Genomic DNA, 16,373 nt, shown 5'->3' with positions numbered 1-16,373 from the left:
ACTAAATAGGACTGCAAAACCGAGTGTAATCATTCTTCGCTTGTCGCTCCCGAACTAGCTCGAGCTATAAGTCTCTAGCATTACGAAGTATAGGTTGTGTCATACTTATGGGACCTATCTTATAAACCTATGGTGACACCAATAATAGAGCAACAGGGCGACCTCCTGAAGGTGTCGTTTTTGCTTCTTGGTGTCATGAAATATTATTTTAAGCAAAGTTTATATTTATCAACATACGGAATAAGATTAATAGATGAAAAGCTTTAATTATATTCAATGCGAGGAAAAATTTTCTATTCAAAAGTTAAAAATCAATTGACACGCAACTATATCTTTAATATATATTCATGAAGTTCTTTTATTGCTTCGACCAGTTTGTTAGGATATCATTCCAATTTTTTCCTATTTAATTATTCATAGACCGACAATTCTGGAACCCATATAAAACTCCGTTTAGCGACTTTGCATACTTATTTTCGAAAATTTTCCGCAACGGTACTAAGTAATCTTTAACAATAGCGCGTGTCTATTAGCTAAAACTTAGAAATGTACGATATTTCGAAATTCAGAAGCGTTGGTCATAGAGTTAAAGTCGGAGTTGAAGAAATCTTCCCTCAAATGCAAATGGAAGTTAAGAATGGAAAAGTCCTTAGCGCGTTTGGATATTCTATGGATTGTGTCAGAACCATATCAAATTACTTCAATTTCAGGTGCGATAAGTAACGTAATAACCATAAGTTTGGCAATAAAATCCTTTAATAGAGGTGTGTTTCCGAGTTACACATGATTAAAGCGCGCCAACTCAGAATTGTCAAAACATTCGTTGAAGCGATCCCTCATGAGGCAGAGCCAGCAAGTATGAACAGCAAGGTTTTTCAAGCAAAAGTTTTATCTATAAAATGGAAACAAATTTTCCTTGAGAAATTTTGCATCGTGGAAAGAAGAATGCCATACTTGTTGCTAGTATAATACTTTGAAAGTAGAAGTAATACTCAAATTTCATTTAACAAAATGAATCTTTTTGGTTGTTCTGCATATGGGGTGGGCTGTTTATCGTCTGACTTCGAGGTAAGGGGTGGAAGACCAAAACTAACATTTTCACTACTGATTCAACCTCGCAACCGCTAGATTAGATGGTTGACTGCAGTCAGTTGTTGCGAGTTAAAGGAAAGCGCAGCTCCATCTCTAGCTTTCTGGCTAATCTTCTGGACAAGAATTTTACCTTGACAAAGGCAGGAACCAGTCAGACCTATTGCACTAGTTCCAATTGGTTCCTGCCTTTGGCTTAACTAGCCTTTAGCAAGCTTAGCCACTGTGTAGCAGAAAAGCCATCTATAAGGGCATCAATTCTCCAAAAATGGGCCACTTTGCGCTAACAAAGCCCACCTTAGCCTGTTCTGCAATTCGTAGATGTACATAGTCAATGTTTAACTGTAAATATTATATCGATTCCTGTATTGTATTTTATTGTTTATTGTTCCGGACCTGTGAACACCAAGAGTGTTCCTCCCTGATTTAAATGGGATTGTTTTCAAAAAGGTCAATAAAATATTCATTCATTCATTCAACGGAGCCGCGCTTTCCTTTTAAGCTTAGTTCCCACTTGACCAAAAACCCGACGGAAACACTGCGTAAGTACCTCTGCGGCAAAACATCTTCCGCCGAACGCGACCGAAACAGCTTTCGGTCGGACAGAATTGGTGTTCTATTTTTGACGCAGAGGACGACGTAAAATTATTTTCATAACCAATCAAAATTCGTTTCGGAATGAAGCTACTGTTGACGTCATAATAGGGGAGTTTTTTATCGCCGCGTTGAGGTTTTTTTTTAACTCGCCAGTCGTCATTGCCACATTTGCATGTTATGAACTTTTGAGTCTGAATTCTCTAATCGGATTAGATCGCGAGTCGCTATTGCCGTGTTTGTATGTAATAAACCTTTGATTTGAATCTCTGAACTTAATTTGGTAGAAGTAAGCTCATTAATTAAGATACCATCAAGGGAAAATCAAAGGCCAAGGCTTAAATTCTTATGGCTCCGAGTCCCAATTCCAACTCATGCCACGTGTCGGCCGCCCTTTTCTGTCGGAATTCGGTCGTATGTGTGAACCGAACAAAATCTTGCCGTCGAAGCACTGCGTGAAACTCAATTTTTTTGCCGCAGCGCTAAAGTTTTTGGTCGTCATTTTCGGTCAAGTGGGAACCTAGCTTTAAGTTTAAGACTTAACGGGAAAGGTGGGTGATCAAGTTTTGATTCAAAAATTGATGCTATATAGAGGTTCAAAATGGATTCTTTAAAAACTTTATCCTGGTCTATCCTAAGCTAGATTACTCTAGCCTGATCTAGCCTAACCTAAGCAAGATTACCCTAGCCTGGTCTAGCGTAACCTAAGCAAGATTACCCTAGCCTGGTCTAGCCTAACCTAAACAAGATTACCCTAGCCTGATCTAGCCTAACCTAACCTAGATTACTCTAACCCAACTCAAATATGGAATAAGTTACCTTCGAACATCATTATTTCGATTACTTCCATTCCTGGTCTCACACTAAACATTGATAACGTTCAACGGGCAGAACATCATACAAGATGTCATAATCCGGTGAACAGCGTTAAAATTCTTATCATATCGAAGTAAAGAGAGTAGTACATAAAACCCACTGATTTGAAATCCGTCACTCCGCAAATTTCGAAAATACTTTGGCACATTTTCGGCTGAACGGGAAATCAAAATAATGAGAGTTCGGCTGAATTGGATTGCCGTCCAATGGGAATTCTCCTAGATAGGATTATGTCCAATGGGAATCCGGCCGAATGGGATATCCATCCAATGGGAGTTCGGCTGTATGGGACTGTCGTCCAATGGAAATTCTTCTAAATAGGCTACTGTCCAATGGGAGTTCGGCTGAATAGTATTTCCATCCAATAGGAGTTCGGCTGAATGGGATTTCAATCCAATGGGAATTGTGTTAAATTGGATTATGTCCAATGGTAATTCGGTTAAATGAGAGATTTCCATGGGTAATTCGGTTAAATGAGAGATTTCCATGGGTAATTCGGTTAAATGAGAGATTTCCATGGGTAATTCGGTTAAATGAGAGATTTCCATGGGTAATTCGGTTAAATGAGAGATTTCCATGGGTAATTCGGTTAAATGAGAGATTTCCATGGGTAATTCGGTTCAACGGGAGGATATCGTTTTGATAATGTACAAAATAATTGATGGGTTGAAACTATGCATTTACGACTTAAAAATTTAGGTTACTTCAAAAAGCAATACTCTTACTGAAACAAAGGCAAGAGTAGAATCAGGGATAGATTTAATTTTAGAAGTAGGAATGGAGAATGGTTAGTATTTACTTCAGTCCGTCTCATAGCCCAGTAGAGAGCCCCTCCCTCCAACACGTATAACGAAAAGTTTAAATTATCTTATGGGCTCACTTAAACTACGTTTTGATGACGTTGCTGACGGGGACGGCGGAAAATACGTAATTCCTTTTTACCTCTGTCGCTATGACCCGCCTCTTCTTTCATACCCCCCCCGTCCCGTGGAAGTGGGTCCGGGACTTGGACGCGCGCCAGATTACTTTGCTCTCCATTCCTACTTCTAAAATTAAATCTATCCCAGGTAGAATATAATATTTTTTGCCTTATAGAAATGACAGATTTCACAGTGAAACCCTGTTAAATATAATTCGATTTGTCCTATAAATCGCGCATGTATACGACGGAAAGTTAACTGAAAATATTAGTGTTCACTCTTATTAGTGTTTCACTTTATTGTTAATTCTGTTTGCCTTAAATAATAATCCTGTTAAATGTAGGGGAAAATAAATGGTTTTTTTAACGATTCTTCTACCAATCATAAGACCAGTCTGCGTAGTGAAACATACAGAAAAATTACTCCGAATGATTTTAAAATTCAAATTAGGCTCAGGTTTTATTGATAATTTTAAGTAAGGACTTCTTACCAATAGCGTAACGCCCTGCCTTCTTGTTAATAAAATTATCGTGGTACCATCCATGCTGAATGAAATTTAGCGTGAAATTTGATTAATGTTGCTCGAGATGTGGCAATCGTGGCGCGAGATGTAGAGCGTGCAACGGAAATTTTATTAAGAGAAAGGCAGGGCGTTATGTGATTGGTCAGAGGTCCTTATTTCAAATTATCCATACAATTTGAATTTTAAAATCATTCGGAGATATTACCTGGATGTTTTACTACGCAGAATGGTCTTATAATTAGTAGAAGAATCGATAAAAAGTCACTCGATTTTCCTCTTCACCCTCCCTTTAAAGAGCTCTAAGTTTCTTACTAGTCTTTTTAATGGATACAGTTACGAATTGGTATTGTCGAAAGAACGAAGTTTCGGATTCAAGAAACGAGGCAAATGGTTCGGAGTCGTAGGAATGCTTCAAAGAAAAGTATTTTACACATCTCACTTACACACAAACCCCAAACCAAGAAGCGATATCTAGTTTACTAGGGAGATACCAAAGAATTCGCGCACCATAGTCTCAGTCCCCCTTTCAAAATACAAGGGGGGACGTTAAAGGAGGCCGGGATATTTCGCCTCTCCGCAGTCGGAAAATACGTAATTTTCGTCATTCGCGTCGCGCTGACGTGAGTTTTCAAGAACCAATGAGATGCTGGTTGTAATTTAGAGGCGGGGATTAACTCCGTATCTACATTTAGAATGGAGATAAAGCTGGAAATGTGGCGAATTTATATCTTCTCCCGAATAAACTAGATATCACTTCTTGCCCAAACCTTTTTTTTATTATGTACAAGTTGTCACTGTCTCTCACATTTTACATTATTTATGGAAAGTTATATTTCACCACACATTTTCTTAAAATGATTTAACCTTCCTGTATAGTTATTCCAAATTCTCAAAGGTTATTTTACGACATTTAGTTCAAAGAAAAATAGTTTTAAAAACTTGACAAATTAAGAATCTTTATTGTTAATTAAAAGTGGCTTTGGGTTGACAACACATTTTAACGATTGCCTTATTTCGTGCCTTTGTGTCATCATAAAAGAGACGAGCTCAGACCTGGTTGGCTTAAACGTGACCCAGTGGCGCCGCCAGGATTTTTTTGCAGATAGGCTAAGGAAGATTTGGGGGGGGGGGCCCTTATATAATTTCAAGAGAAAAATTTAGTTCCACAGCTTCGATAATATTAAATTTACAACTATTTTTATCATATTGTATCATAATGTATTAAAGTTCAGTATTATCAGACAATAGACAATTTATATTATTATATCAGATTTAGAAGTAGGAATGGAGAACAGAGTAATCTGGGCGCGCGTCAAAGTCCCGGACCCCCTTCCCGGGAAGGGGGAGTATGAAAGAAGAGGCGGGTCATAGCAACAGAGGTAAAAAGGAATATCGGATTTTTCGCTAAAAGGGTCATCATACTTATGAAACTTTGTCTAACGTAAATTGCCTGGTAGGTCAAAATATTGTATACATGGTATTGTAGTATTATGGTTACCTCATATCGGGGCCCCTCTGAAATTTACGGGTAGGCTGGAGCCTACCCAGCCTGCCCCCTGGCGGCGCCACTGACGTGACCCCTGGTGAAATCTTATCCGATTTTAACGAAACTTGTCTTAATTTAAAGAGAAAATTACCTTCTACTTCAATGATTTAGGAAGTTAACTTCAGCATGACGCTTCAGAACAGCTTCCCAAGAAGTCTGGTAGTGGATTTTGTCCATCCAGATGTCAACGAGAAAGCCACCTTCGTTTTGCGCGCTCCGCTTGAATTGCCAAGAGCCTTGGCACTAATTAAACCATTTAGCTTGGAAGTAAGTACACCAGTAAAGGCGCTCAAAATATCATAGGACGGACGCTGGCAAAAGGGACTAGTGCGTGGTAAGCTTTAGTGATCCAAAAGATAATTTAGTCCTAAAGAGACCTAATAAAGAGTTACTTTTTCCGCTGGAAAATTAAAGGTGAGCTTAAAAGAGTACGTCTCATCTCAGACCACTTAACCCATGGACAGGAAAACCAAGTTAAACCCACCTTAACAAATGGCAATGCGTAGCACGCGCCCTCACGCGTCTACCGACCGCAATTTATCGCCAAATGTCCCGTAAAGAAACAAGGCGACCCAAGGGCTCGTAATAGTAGCCACATCGAACGAGTGAATAGCCCCTCTATACCTTACCCTAATGAGTGAATAGCGCTATATTTTACAATGTTTAAATAATTTACCGTGCATAAAATCAGAGTGAATAGCCCCTCGATGCCCTACCCTAAACGGTGATAAAATTATTACCCGAATAAATTTACTTATGCCGTAATTGTAATATTCCGGCGAATCGAAGAACAGATAGTTTTAGTGATTATCCCCTCGATGAGTTTACAACATAGACTTATGCACACTTATTGCTTCTTATAAATTTCTAACATGAACTTATGGTCAGAAGAGTTTGAAAGAGAAAGAATTCGGTAAAACACCCAATAATCGTAAATCCCGGTGCCTTGAGACCATTCTTGCTTTTGCTTTCAAAATTTCCCTCGACTTCTTTGAATGTTAAAATAGGGGAGCGTGAAACTCTTATTGTCGACGGGTAAGAGGAATTTTTAAGGGAGGGTATATGGCTTAACCTAACTATCATAATTTCCTTCCTTTTAAAATACACGAACGAAAAATATCACCTCACCACAATTCTCTCCCATTCACTCTCCCTTCAATGACGATCGAAAAATTTTATACTGTCTAAGGCAGTTCTCTTTCACGACGCCGCCACCACCACCACCACCGCCACCAACAGGCCGGGCCAAACTAAGACCCACATCGTAGATGTTCATCATACGATGTGGCTAAAAATTGTCTGTAATGATTCGGGATATATTTTAGCCAAGACTTGGTGTTAAACAGATTTTATAAACAAAACCAGAGTGATATTTACAAAACTAACTTGATAGATCGCTTATGAATCTTTAATGAGAGAGAGAGGCTAAAATAAATAAATAAATAATTAAATTCAACTCAATTTTATAATTTAGTCAGATTTTCTCCCCATATCGGTGACTGGAGACCTCTACTACTCGAAAAACAAAATGGCGCGAATTTTACTAGGGTTTGGTGAAAACCTTCCAACCTACACCACAGTACTAGTGTCAGTCGATGATCTAAGCAAACCTAGCTCCCTATTCAGTTGCCTGTCCATGGGTTAGGTGCATGGTCTGAGATCTCAATTTAGCCAAGTCCATCTTTAAATAGTAATTTGAAATTTTGTAGTAACTTTGTCGTACCAGAAAATAAACTGATCCTAATTTACCTCCTACACTAAATACATTAAGCAGTACTAAGAAATTCGAACGATCCAAGATTACTAATCTCCTGTTGCTCGTGCCGTGACTTGCTTGCCGCCACAGCGTCTAGTTTTCCCAAGGATGATGGGGGTAGGATTTGAAATCTGAGATAAATATAGGCGCGCTAACTGTGGAACGACTCAGTTTGGGTGGGACGCCAAAAATGGGAGAGGAATAGTCGGACGCATTGGTAATTGGCTGAGAAGGGCTACAGACGAACCAATTAAAATTGACTCCGACTATTCCCCATCCTTTTTGGTGTTCCACTCAATCTGAGCCGTTCCTCAGTTAGCGCACCTATTTCTATCAGATTTCGCATCCAGCCCCCGTCATCCTTGGTTTTCCTATCCTTATAGCGTTTGAAAGATCCAGACTATACAAATTTCTTTATTGTACCTTTGCTAGGTATGGATTTGCATTCTGTGCCTGTTTCCCGCTATGGCCATTTGCTTGAAGTTTTTGGCGGTGCGATTCTTTGTCGATTTGAAGGCCTCGAATAATAACAGGTTTTTTTGGTCGTTCGGTGAGGCTCTTTGGTACGAATACGGCGCCCTCCTTGACACCGGAGCCGAACCACCCAGGCGATTGGATCGCAGTTCCATGAAAGTCGGCTTGATTGGTTGGCTCATCTTTTCGATGATCGCCTACGCTTCTTTTTCGGGTCAATTAAGTAAGAAGCAAAATGTCTTTCATATATTTCGCTATATTAATTTGTAGATGTAATTCGGTTTGCACCCGTACTCGCGATTTTCATAGACGAGTTTACCCCTAGAAGTTCGAAAATAAATCGTTGTCTCAGAGGCGAGGGGTTAGTCACATGAATAATCAGGTGTACTCAACCGCAGAAATCGATTACTTGATTTCTGGAACTCTTAGAAAATCATCAGTAATCACAATTATTTTTGTATGTAATCAAAGGTAATCAGAAATCTCCGATAATCAATGGAAATCACGTGAAATCTCCGATAATCAATGGAAATCACGTGAAATCTTGAGAAAATCAGAAATAATCACATGATTTACTTGCAATATTTTGTAATCACCTCGGAAATCACACATTTCGTGAAATAATCACACATAATCATTCGAGCAACTTGAAAATCCAAAAGAAAAATCGTAATCAGTTCAGATAGAAATAATCACTGCATTCATCGTAATCGACGAAGAATCCAGTGGTAATCACGGCATTCACTAAAAAGGTTATGGAAATCACCTAAACTAATCCTAATAACGGAAATCAAGGAATTCGTTCAGAAATCAACGGAATTCACCTAAAAATTCAGAAATCAGGTGTACAAAATCTTGGCGAATGACTAGCTCAGAGGCAATGAGAATCACGCGTCGCCTCCACTTTCCTTACTACCTCACTTTTTTGTTATTTCTTTGTGTTTATGTTAATTATGGTGTCTTTTTTGCGCAGTTTCATTTCTGAACTTTCCGGGTTTGGAGGATCCGATCGACACTCTTGACCAATTAGCCGCCGCTGTCCATCAAGGGAAGATAGTTGCGGGCAGTTTGCGTAGCACTTTCTTTCATCAAGCCTTAGAGGTCAGTCATTAATGGATAAAAGTAGTTTAGCTTAGGTGAATACAGCGCTCCCACCTTTGACAAGTGCTTTTATATTTTCAGTGACTGTGGTACACTATAAAATCATGCATAACCCCTCTTATTTAAGTTCTAGCTTTCAAAATTTATTTGAAGTTTAGAATTGTCTTGATATAGTTTAATTCCCTTTCTCGTGCGTCGCATAATTTTGGTATCACCAAAGGGCCCATTTTTAACATCACCTAAAACTATCTTTTAAGTGTGGTTATAACCAGAAATGTTTAGTGCTTTAAGGTTCAACTACCTGCATCTGGAAAAATACGGTCACTCTCCGTTTGCGGTTATTTTGGCCACGCTAAGTCATGAGTGGCTAAACGAAATCCATATCTTTATGATATTAGCCACAAAGATTGCAAAGACCAAAAATGAAAGATGGGCCGCAATTGGTGCAATGTTCAGTTTATCTGGTAAACCTTGGTTCCATTATTTGCGAGAACTACGCTAAGTGAAAACGCTTTAACGATGGGCGACAACGTAAAAAACCAATCTGACGTTTGACGTCTAGCTGCAAAGTTGTTTATTCGGTCAAGTGAAAACCATGCTTTTGTCGCCATTATGAAGCGGATGCACTAAGAAATAACGTACTCCCTTGCCATTTGATTCGTTGACGGTTCGATTAAAAACGTCACGTGACAACCGGAAAACATCTTTGAACCAAAAAATTGGACTCCGTTGCGAGTTGTTGGAAGCAGCCGACGCCAGGCTTAAAATGCTTTTCGTATACTTGTAGGCGATCAGTACCGGCCGTTTGGGTCATTTGGGCGACGGAGTCAGACGAGACCCGATCAGTTCCGGGGCGACATCGGTACCTTCGGGTGTCTTGAAGGTCTTGCACGAGAAGTATGCCTTCGGTTGGGGCCGAGAGAACATGCAAGGGTCGGTCGCTCGCTTGGGAGAACATAATTTTCACTTTCTTAGTGACCAACTCTTTAACACTTTTTTGGGACACGCTGGTAAGCAAACATGTACCTTCGCTATCAATTTTCAGAATATTGTCTATCCTGGGGATCTGGTATTACCAGAAGTATATAATACTTCTCTTCGAGAGAAGTGCACCATAAATCGGGGTAATTGTAACGCCATTCATCCCAACATCGGAACATTAGGAGCAAGGTTACTAAACCGAATCACATAGGCGATAAATAGCTCCCTCATCATTACTCTATTAGCCTTTAACTATTCGGTCAGACGCATGCGCTTGTGGATTTTTGTCCCACGTCAAGACAATCAAGGTTTGTGGGTTGATTGCTTGCTGGGGATTTAGTGCCAAACAGTTATACAGCGTGGAAAAGATCAGAGTAACACCTACCTTTGTGGAAAACCCCCAATACCCCTGACGGACTACTTCACTGCAGTACATTTTCGAGCTCGTATACAGGGTGTGACATGTGTCATTGTATGCAAATGAGAACGTGCAACAAGTATCATAGTGAATATTGTTTAATGATACGCACTTTGAAACGTTAAAGACCTCCTATTAAGCTTAGCAACTAAGGCATCACACTACAAATTAAAGGGCTGTTTGGTAAATCGATCAGCGTAAATGTTCGATGTGCCTACCGTCGTGGTGTAGGCACTCTTCAAGACGATTGACCATGCGTTGTATTACGTTTTCTAGCATTTGAGGAGTGATTTGTTCAATTGCGCTTCGAATTCTGGCCTTCAAGTCGTCTACATTTAAGGGTTCTGTTGCATACACCTCCCCCTTAACATATCCCCATAAGAAGAAATCAAGTGGGGTTAGGTCAGGGGATCTTGCTGGCCACGGAATTGGTCCACCTCTACCGATCCAACGGTTTGGAAAGTGCTCAATTAGCCATTGGCGAACATTGACCGCCCAATGTGGTGGCGCACCATCCTGCTGGAACCACAGGTCCCGCATAACTGCTAATGGTAATGTGTCTATCGCATCACTAAACGCGTGGCGCAGGAAGTGCAAATACCTGTCACCAGTAATGTTGACCTCGAAGAAGAAAGGTCCGATGATTCTGTTCCCCAGAATGCCACACCAAACATTTATCTTCCATCGAATTCGATGGTAATGTTGCCGTATCCAGTATGGATTTCGTTGGGTCCAGTAATGTAAGTTATGTCGGTTTACCGTACCATCCCTGTGAAATGTCGCCTCATCAGAAAAAATAACCTTTCTTAAGAACAATGGTTCGGCTTCAATTAGCTCGCGCATGGTAAGACAGAAGTATTGACGTCTTAGGTAGTCGTCGTCCGTTAAGGCTTGATGGAGGTGGATATGATAGGGATGGTAGTGATGCCGATGTAAAATGGCAAGAACGGTTGAATGGCTTAGACCAACCTCTTCTCCGACCGCTCTACTACTAGTATGAGGATTGGCTTCAAAACGTGCTAGAATGTCGACTTCCCTATCATGATTACCAATTATACGGTCTCTTCTACGTTGACGGTCTTGCACGACGAAACTCCCGAAATCTCGTAGGTTGTCTCTAATGTTCGTGAAGGTTCTTCGAACCGGCCTTCGTCGGTGTGGGAAGCGTTCGGCATAAAGCAATGCCGCTTGTTGAACGTTACCGCAACATTCACCCAAAATAAACATTATGTCCAATTTTTCTCGGTTTGAGCAGGCTGCCATTCGTCTACGACACAGGACTTACAACGTTTATACGAACTAAGCTGCTAGTAACGACGCGTACGTTTGATTGAATAAGTCTGACCTTCGTAACATCGTATGGATTCCTTATCTAAGTATCCCAATAGGCGATAGACGCATTACCATTAGCAGTGATGCGGGACCTGTGCTTCGAGCAGGATGGTGCGCCACCACATTGGGCGGCCAATGTTTACCAAACAGCCCTTTAATTTGTAGTGTGATGCCTTAGTTCCAAAGCTTAATCGTAGGTCTTTAACGTTTCAAAGTGCGTATCATTAAACGATATTCACTATGATACTTGTTGCACGTTCTCATTTGCATACAATGACACATGTCACACCCTGTATACGAGCTCGAAAATGTACTGCAGTGAAGTAGTCCGTCAAGGGTTTTGGGGGTTTTCCACAACGGTAGGTGTTACTCTGGTCTTTTCCACACTGTAGAATAGTTGCGATGCCCATCTGAAGTTTGATGAGCGGTAAAGCAAACTAAAAGGTGCATGAGCCTGAGAAGAATGACGTTACATAACTGAAGTATTAAGAGGAAACAGAGTGTCATTCTTCTTCTATTAACCCCTTTTGGTAATACACCGTAGTTAAATTTAAGCTGCCATGTAAAGATGAAATTGGCGATAGTACCAGAAGTAAGATAAGGGACTAGAAATAAAGTGCTCTAGCATTGGTAATAGATCCTTGCACTATATAGTAAACAAATTTGAGGATTTTATGCCGCTTCCATCGCGCCTACACTAGAGAGAAAAAAATTGGTCGAGATCCAAAAAAATTTCCTACCCCCTTCCCCTCAACCCGAAGTCCATTAAATTAGCCTAGGAAGTAACCAAAAGAGGGGGGTTGGGACTCGCCTCTCTTGTGTTGCAATACTGAAGAAGGGCGACACATTCGCCACCTCGCGATAACTTTATTCAGACCTCCGGTTTAGGCGCGACTCGTACGCCAAAATTTGCCCTATTGGGAGAGACACGGCTATTGGCTGAAAATGAACGCTGGATCTCTAAAGGGACCGGAAAACGCCCCCTTCCACTGTAAAACCGAGCCCTCACTAGCCTAGAATCAGGGGAAGGGATGGGGGCTGTGAATTTGGGAACAGTCAAGGCCATTCGGTTTTTCATGACTCTTCATAAACCTATTGAACCAAAAAATATTTCACGACCGTGGCCGTTCCTTTTTTATTTTTTTATAAAGCAAACTATCTACCTTTAAGAGATCCAGCGTTCATGGGCTGAAGAAGTCACGCCCCGCTCACGTCAAGAAAGACTTCCTAGAGAGGAGCTCAAGAAAACTGTGCCCTCTCTAGCATAGAAGGGGAAGGGATGGGGGCTGTGAATTTTGGAACAGTCAACGCCATAGACCCAACCAACAAATCTTTTGAATTTTTATAACAGCTCAGATCTCGTGCTCGGGTTTTGAGGCTAGAAAGGCATAACCCGATTGGCTTGATTTTGCCATGCGCGTAACCCGTTTTACCCCAAGGGGCAGACTCTAATCCAGACAGAAAAATTAAAGATTTATTTTCGTCGCTCAACGACAGGTGACACTACAATCAACTATGTTAGTCACGTGATCCCATCCCTTAGATTGAGACGAGACCAAGCCAGCTCGAGATTTCAAGCAGGCTTAATAAAAAGGGGGAAAATTATACCCCCATCCATGGAGTTAAAAGGAATTCTTACCCCAGCAGAGATGTACGCTATAACAGCTATTGTAATTGTTTACTTCCTAGGCTAGTTTAATGGACTTCTGCCTCAACCAAAAGCAGCGGATCACGGACGCGGCTGCTTGAATCTAGTTCGGCCGTCTACCGCCGCGAGCGTCTCACGGGTTTGGGGAAAATTCAGAACTCGCTACCAGAGGGGCAACCGTTGGTGTGTCATCAAGAATATTCACTTTCGCCAAGTGAAGAATTCGGTTACCGCGATACTTCTAGTCCCTTATCTTACTTCTGATAGCACTCATTGACGCGTGAGTTGATCACTCTCATCCTGGAAAGTATAAGACTTAGATCATTTTGATCTATAGGGCAGAGGATATATCTCAAAAACGTACAATCTCCCATAAAACTTAATGTTAATTTTGGGTTCCTTTGAATTCAAAGGAATACGAAATTAACATCAAGTAACTTGCGCTTATACATGGTAATATAATTCTTTGAAGAGGTTCTATATCTCGAAAAGCTAGCGTTCGTGGGTGCGTGATCAAGTGGACCATGACCAATCTCACTCACCATCCTCCCCTCCCCACAATATCCTTATTATCAAAATATCTGGGAAGATCTAATGAAACAGTTCTTGGATCGTCTCTATTTATTTAACACAATTACAGACCACGCTTAACCGTATCTGGCGAGCTAATTTTAGATAGTAAGTTGATCGGTACTAGAGCTTGACGGTTTCGAATATGAACACCGCGAGTCTTCCATAAAATTCTGCTTGAATGGAGTGATCAATTCTTGCTGTCAATTGATGGTGAAAAACATATGAGCACTTCCCTTTTAGAGCTGTGATTGGTTAATAATAAAGTAATACTTTTGTTTCAATCTTCAAAGTGCCAAAAGGCTCTCCGCTTCGAGATCCCCTCAATATGGTGTAAGCTCTTTAAAAATACATCCACTCTGCTTAATTAATGCACAATGTTATTTTAATTTTTTATTCTAAAAATACACCATATGCTTGCTAAAAACCTTAAGTTAAAATTAGCATTGAAATATTGTTTAATCAGGGATGAAGAATGCGCGTGAGAAAATTTGTTTTCAAGCTATAGGACGACAGCTTATTCGATTGTCAGCACGCGCAAAGCTAGGTCTCTATGTAACCTAGCTTTGTGTGTGCTGTGAAGAGACGAAAAACTTCAGGATTTTCAGGATTTAAAATACCCGCTAGTTTTTAAGCAAGAATGCACGGCTTGAGTTTCAATTACGTGTAGTAAGCTGTAGGCAATTTTAATTTCAAGTATTCTCCATGAAATTTCTAACGAATTTTAATTTTAAAATATCTGTCACTTCAAACCAACATCTGTTAGATAACTAATTTTGATCATTTTCCTTTCAAATTCTTTTCAAAGACACTTTTTGTTAATGAACCTAAGAATTTGCTACGCTGTCAGCTTGCTAATTGTTTCGCGTTCTCGAGGATGCCCATTTCCGCAAAATGTTCGAGAATCATAGCCCAATTCCGCACACTTTTTATGGTCCATTTCCGCACACTTTTTACATTGAAAATTTGGTTCACTATTTTTACCATAACCCATTTCCGCACAGTTTGCAAATAAATTTTTTTTTATTTTCTTGTTGATTAGGTTTGGTTCGGTTCGGGTTAGGTTAGGTTAGGTTATGCTACAATAGGGGCATGCTATAAAACTTGTGATTTGACCATTGCAATATCACTATCGATAAAAAAGTGTATTGAGACGTAAGTGTGTTTTTGTTAATAAAAATAGAAGTAAAAGGAGCATTTTTTAATTCCGTTTGTTAAATCTGCATTAAAAATTAATCTATCGTTAAATAGCATCGAAAATTTTATAATCATAAAACCTCACATTTTGGCTATTTTCGGTCCAATGAGCCAGCATCATAAGATTAAGGTTTTTAAAATGTTTTGCAAACTGTGCGGAAATGGGTTATAGGTTTTTAAGATGTGAAAAATAAAACTGTGCGGAAACAAGCGACCACCCGCGTTCTCTATTACGGTTTTAAAAAGCCATTAATTACATTAAATAGAAAACTTAATTCTTATTGTTTATGATTTAGAGTACTTCGTCTGCAGGATTGCGGTATCCTGGAAAAGTTCCGTAAGGACACGATTGAGTGGGAAAGGATTAAGGGCATGTTTGACACGGACCACCTCCAGGAAAAGAGTGGGACCAGACCTTTGGTCATAGTGGACCTGCAGGGAGCGTTCGCCATCTTGACCATCGGACACGCTCTGGCATTGCTCGTCTTTCTGGCAGAGAGACTCTCTAACCTCTTCTCCAGATGCTTAAAGATGCTTAAATGACCACACCTGAAGAATGTATCTCGTTTTACCACGTTATCAAAAGGCACAGTGATCATTTAATTGTATAAGTTTATAAGATATGTTTCATAAGTATGACACTACCTATGCTTCGTAATGCTAGAGACTTACAGCTCCGACGTTTTACCTACGTCACTTCGTATCAATCCCTCAGTAACCAGTGACAAACTTATGGAACATATCGTATGAACTTATGATAATTGCTATAAACTTCCACAATTTTGTATCAATCTTTAACCTAAAATTTCATAAAGTAATGTAATAATTGTTGTTGATTAGTAATAAATAATAATAGTCATAGCACCGCATAAAATAACTTAAATTACCATATTTCTGTATTTGTTGTTAGCCGGTTCCAACACGAACCAGGCAGTTTGTAGAACGACGCTGAACAGAATAAAACATGTTAGCTGTCACTAAGAGTCGTTGTTAATGAGACTGGGTTGTTATTAATATGCAAGCAGTCAGAACGAATAAGAAATGTTACATGGTGCCAGACTGACGAATCTACGCTGTTATATTTTCTTCGCTCGCTCCGAAAGATGGGAGGATTAGCTGCGCCTTAGCGGTTATGTGGATTAGAGATCGTTCAAACCAAGGTTTCTCTTGTTCGAGGAAGCGTCTGCAGCCGAACCAAGGTCAGACTGACAAAATGACGAAATATTCGACTCTATTGTTAAATTTAATTGCAAATATTTGATAAAAATTAAAAAGACGACGGTTACGATCGTGTTATTCGATTAAGGTGAAATGACTTGACTCACCAATGGTTCAATAAAAATTGGGA

At 40.0% G+C, this 16,373-nt stretch overlaps 1 protein-coding gene across 2 annotated transcripts; it reads left to right on the top strand.

Annotated features, from left to right (window-relative positions):
• Window positions 1-3,242: 3,242 nt before the first annotated feature.
• LOC149657513 (glutamate receptor ionotropic, delta-1-like) lies at window positions 3,243-15,987 on the top strand. Of its 2 annotated transcripts, none has more exons than XM_089844571.1 (6): window positions 3,243-4,423; window positions 5,660-5,815; window positions 7,737-8,001; window positions 8,752-8,879; window positions 9,667-9,889; window positions 15,322-15,987. In XM_089844571.1, the coding sequence occupies exons 1-6, from the start codon at window positions 4,409-4,411 to the stop codon at window positions 15,450-15,452; spliced, it is 918 nt and encodes a 305-aa protein (XP_089700697.1). In that variant the 5' UTR covers window positions 3,243-4,408; the 3' UTR covers window positions 15,453-15,987. The 2 variants fall into 2 exon arrangements, with proteins under 2 accessions (XP_089700697.1, XP_089700698.1); XM_089844572.1 differs by lacking the exon at window positions 3,243-4,423 and adding an exon at window positions 4,438-5,455.
• The last annotated feature ends 386 nt before the right edge of the window (window positions 15,988-16,373 follow it).

The sequence above is a fragment of the Phalangium opilio genome, unplaced genomic scaffold (assembly GCF_054372755.1).
Source record: "Phalangium opilio isolate 3A_F unplaced genomic scaffold, DU_Popi_V2 ptg000077l_1, whole genome shotgun sequence".
NCBI classification, from domain to species: Eukaryota; Metazoa; Arthropoda; class Arachnida; order Opiliones; family Phalangiidae; genus Phalangium; species Phalangium opilio.
The sequence above is the reverse complement of the archived record's forward strand: the minus strand, read 5'-3'. Positions and strand labels throughout refer to the sequence as shown.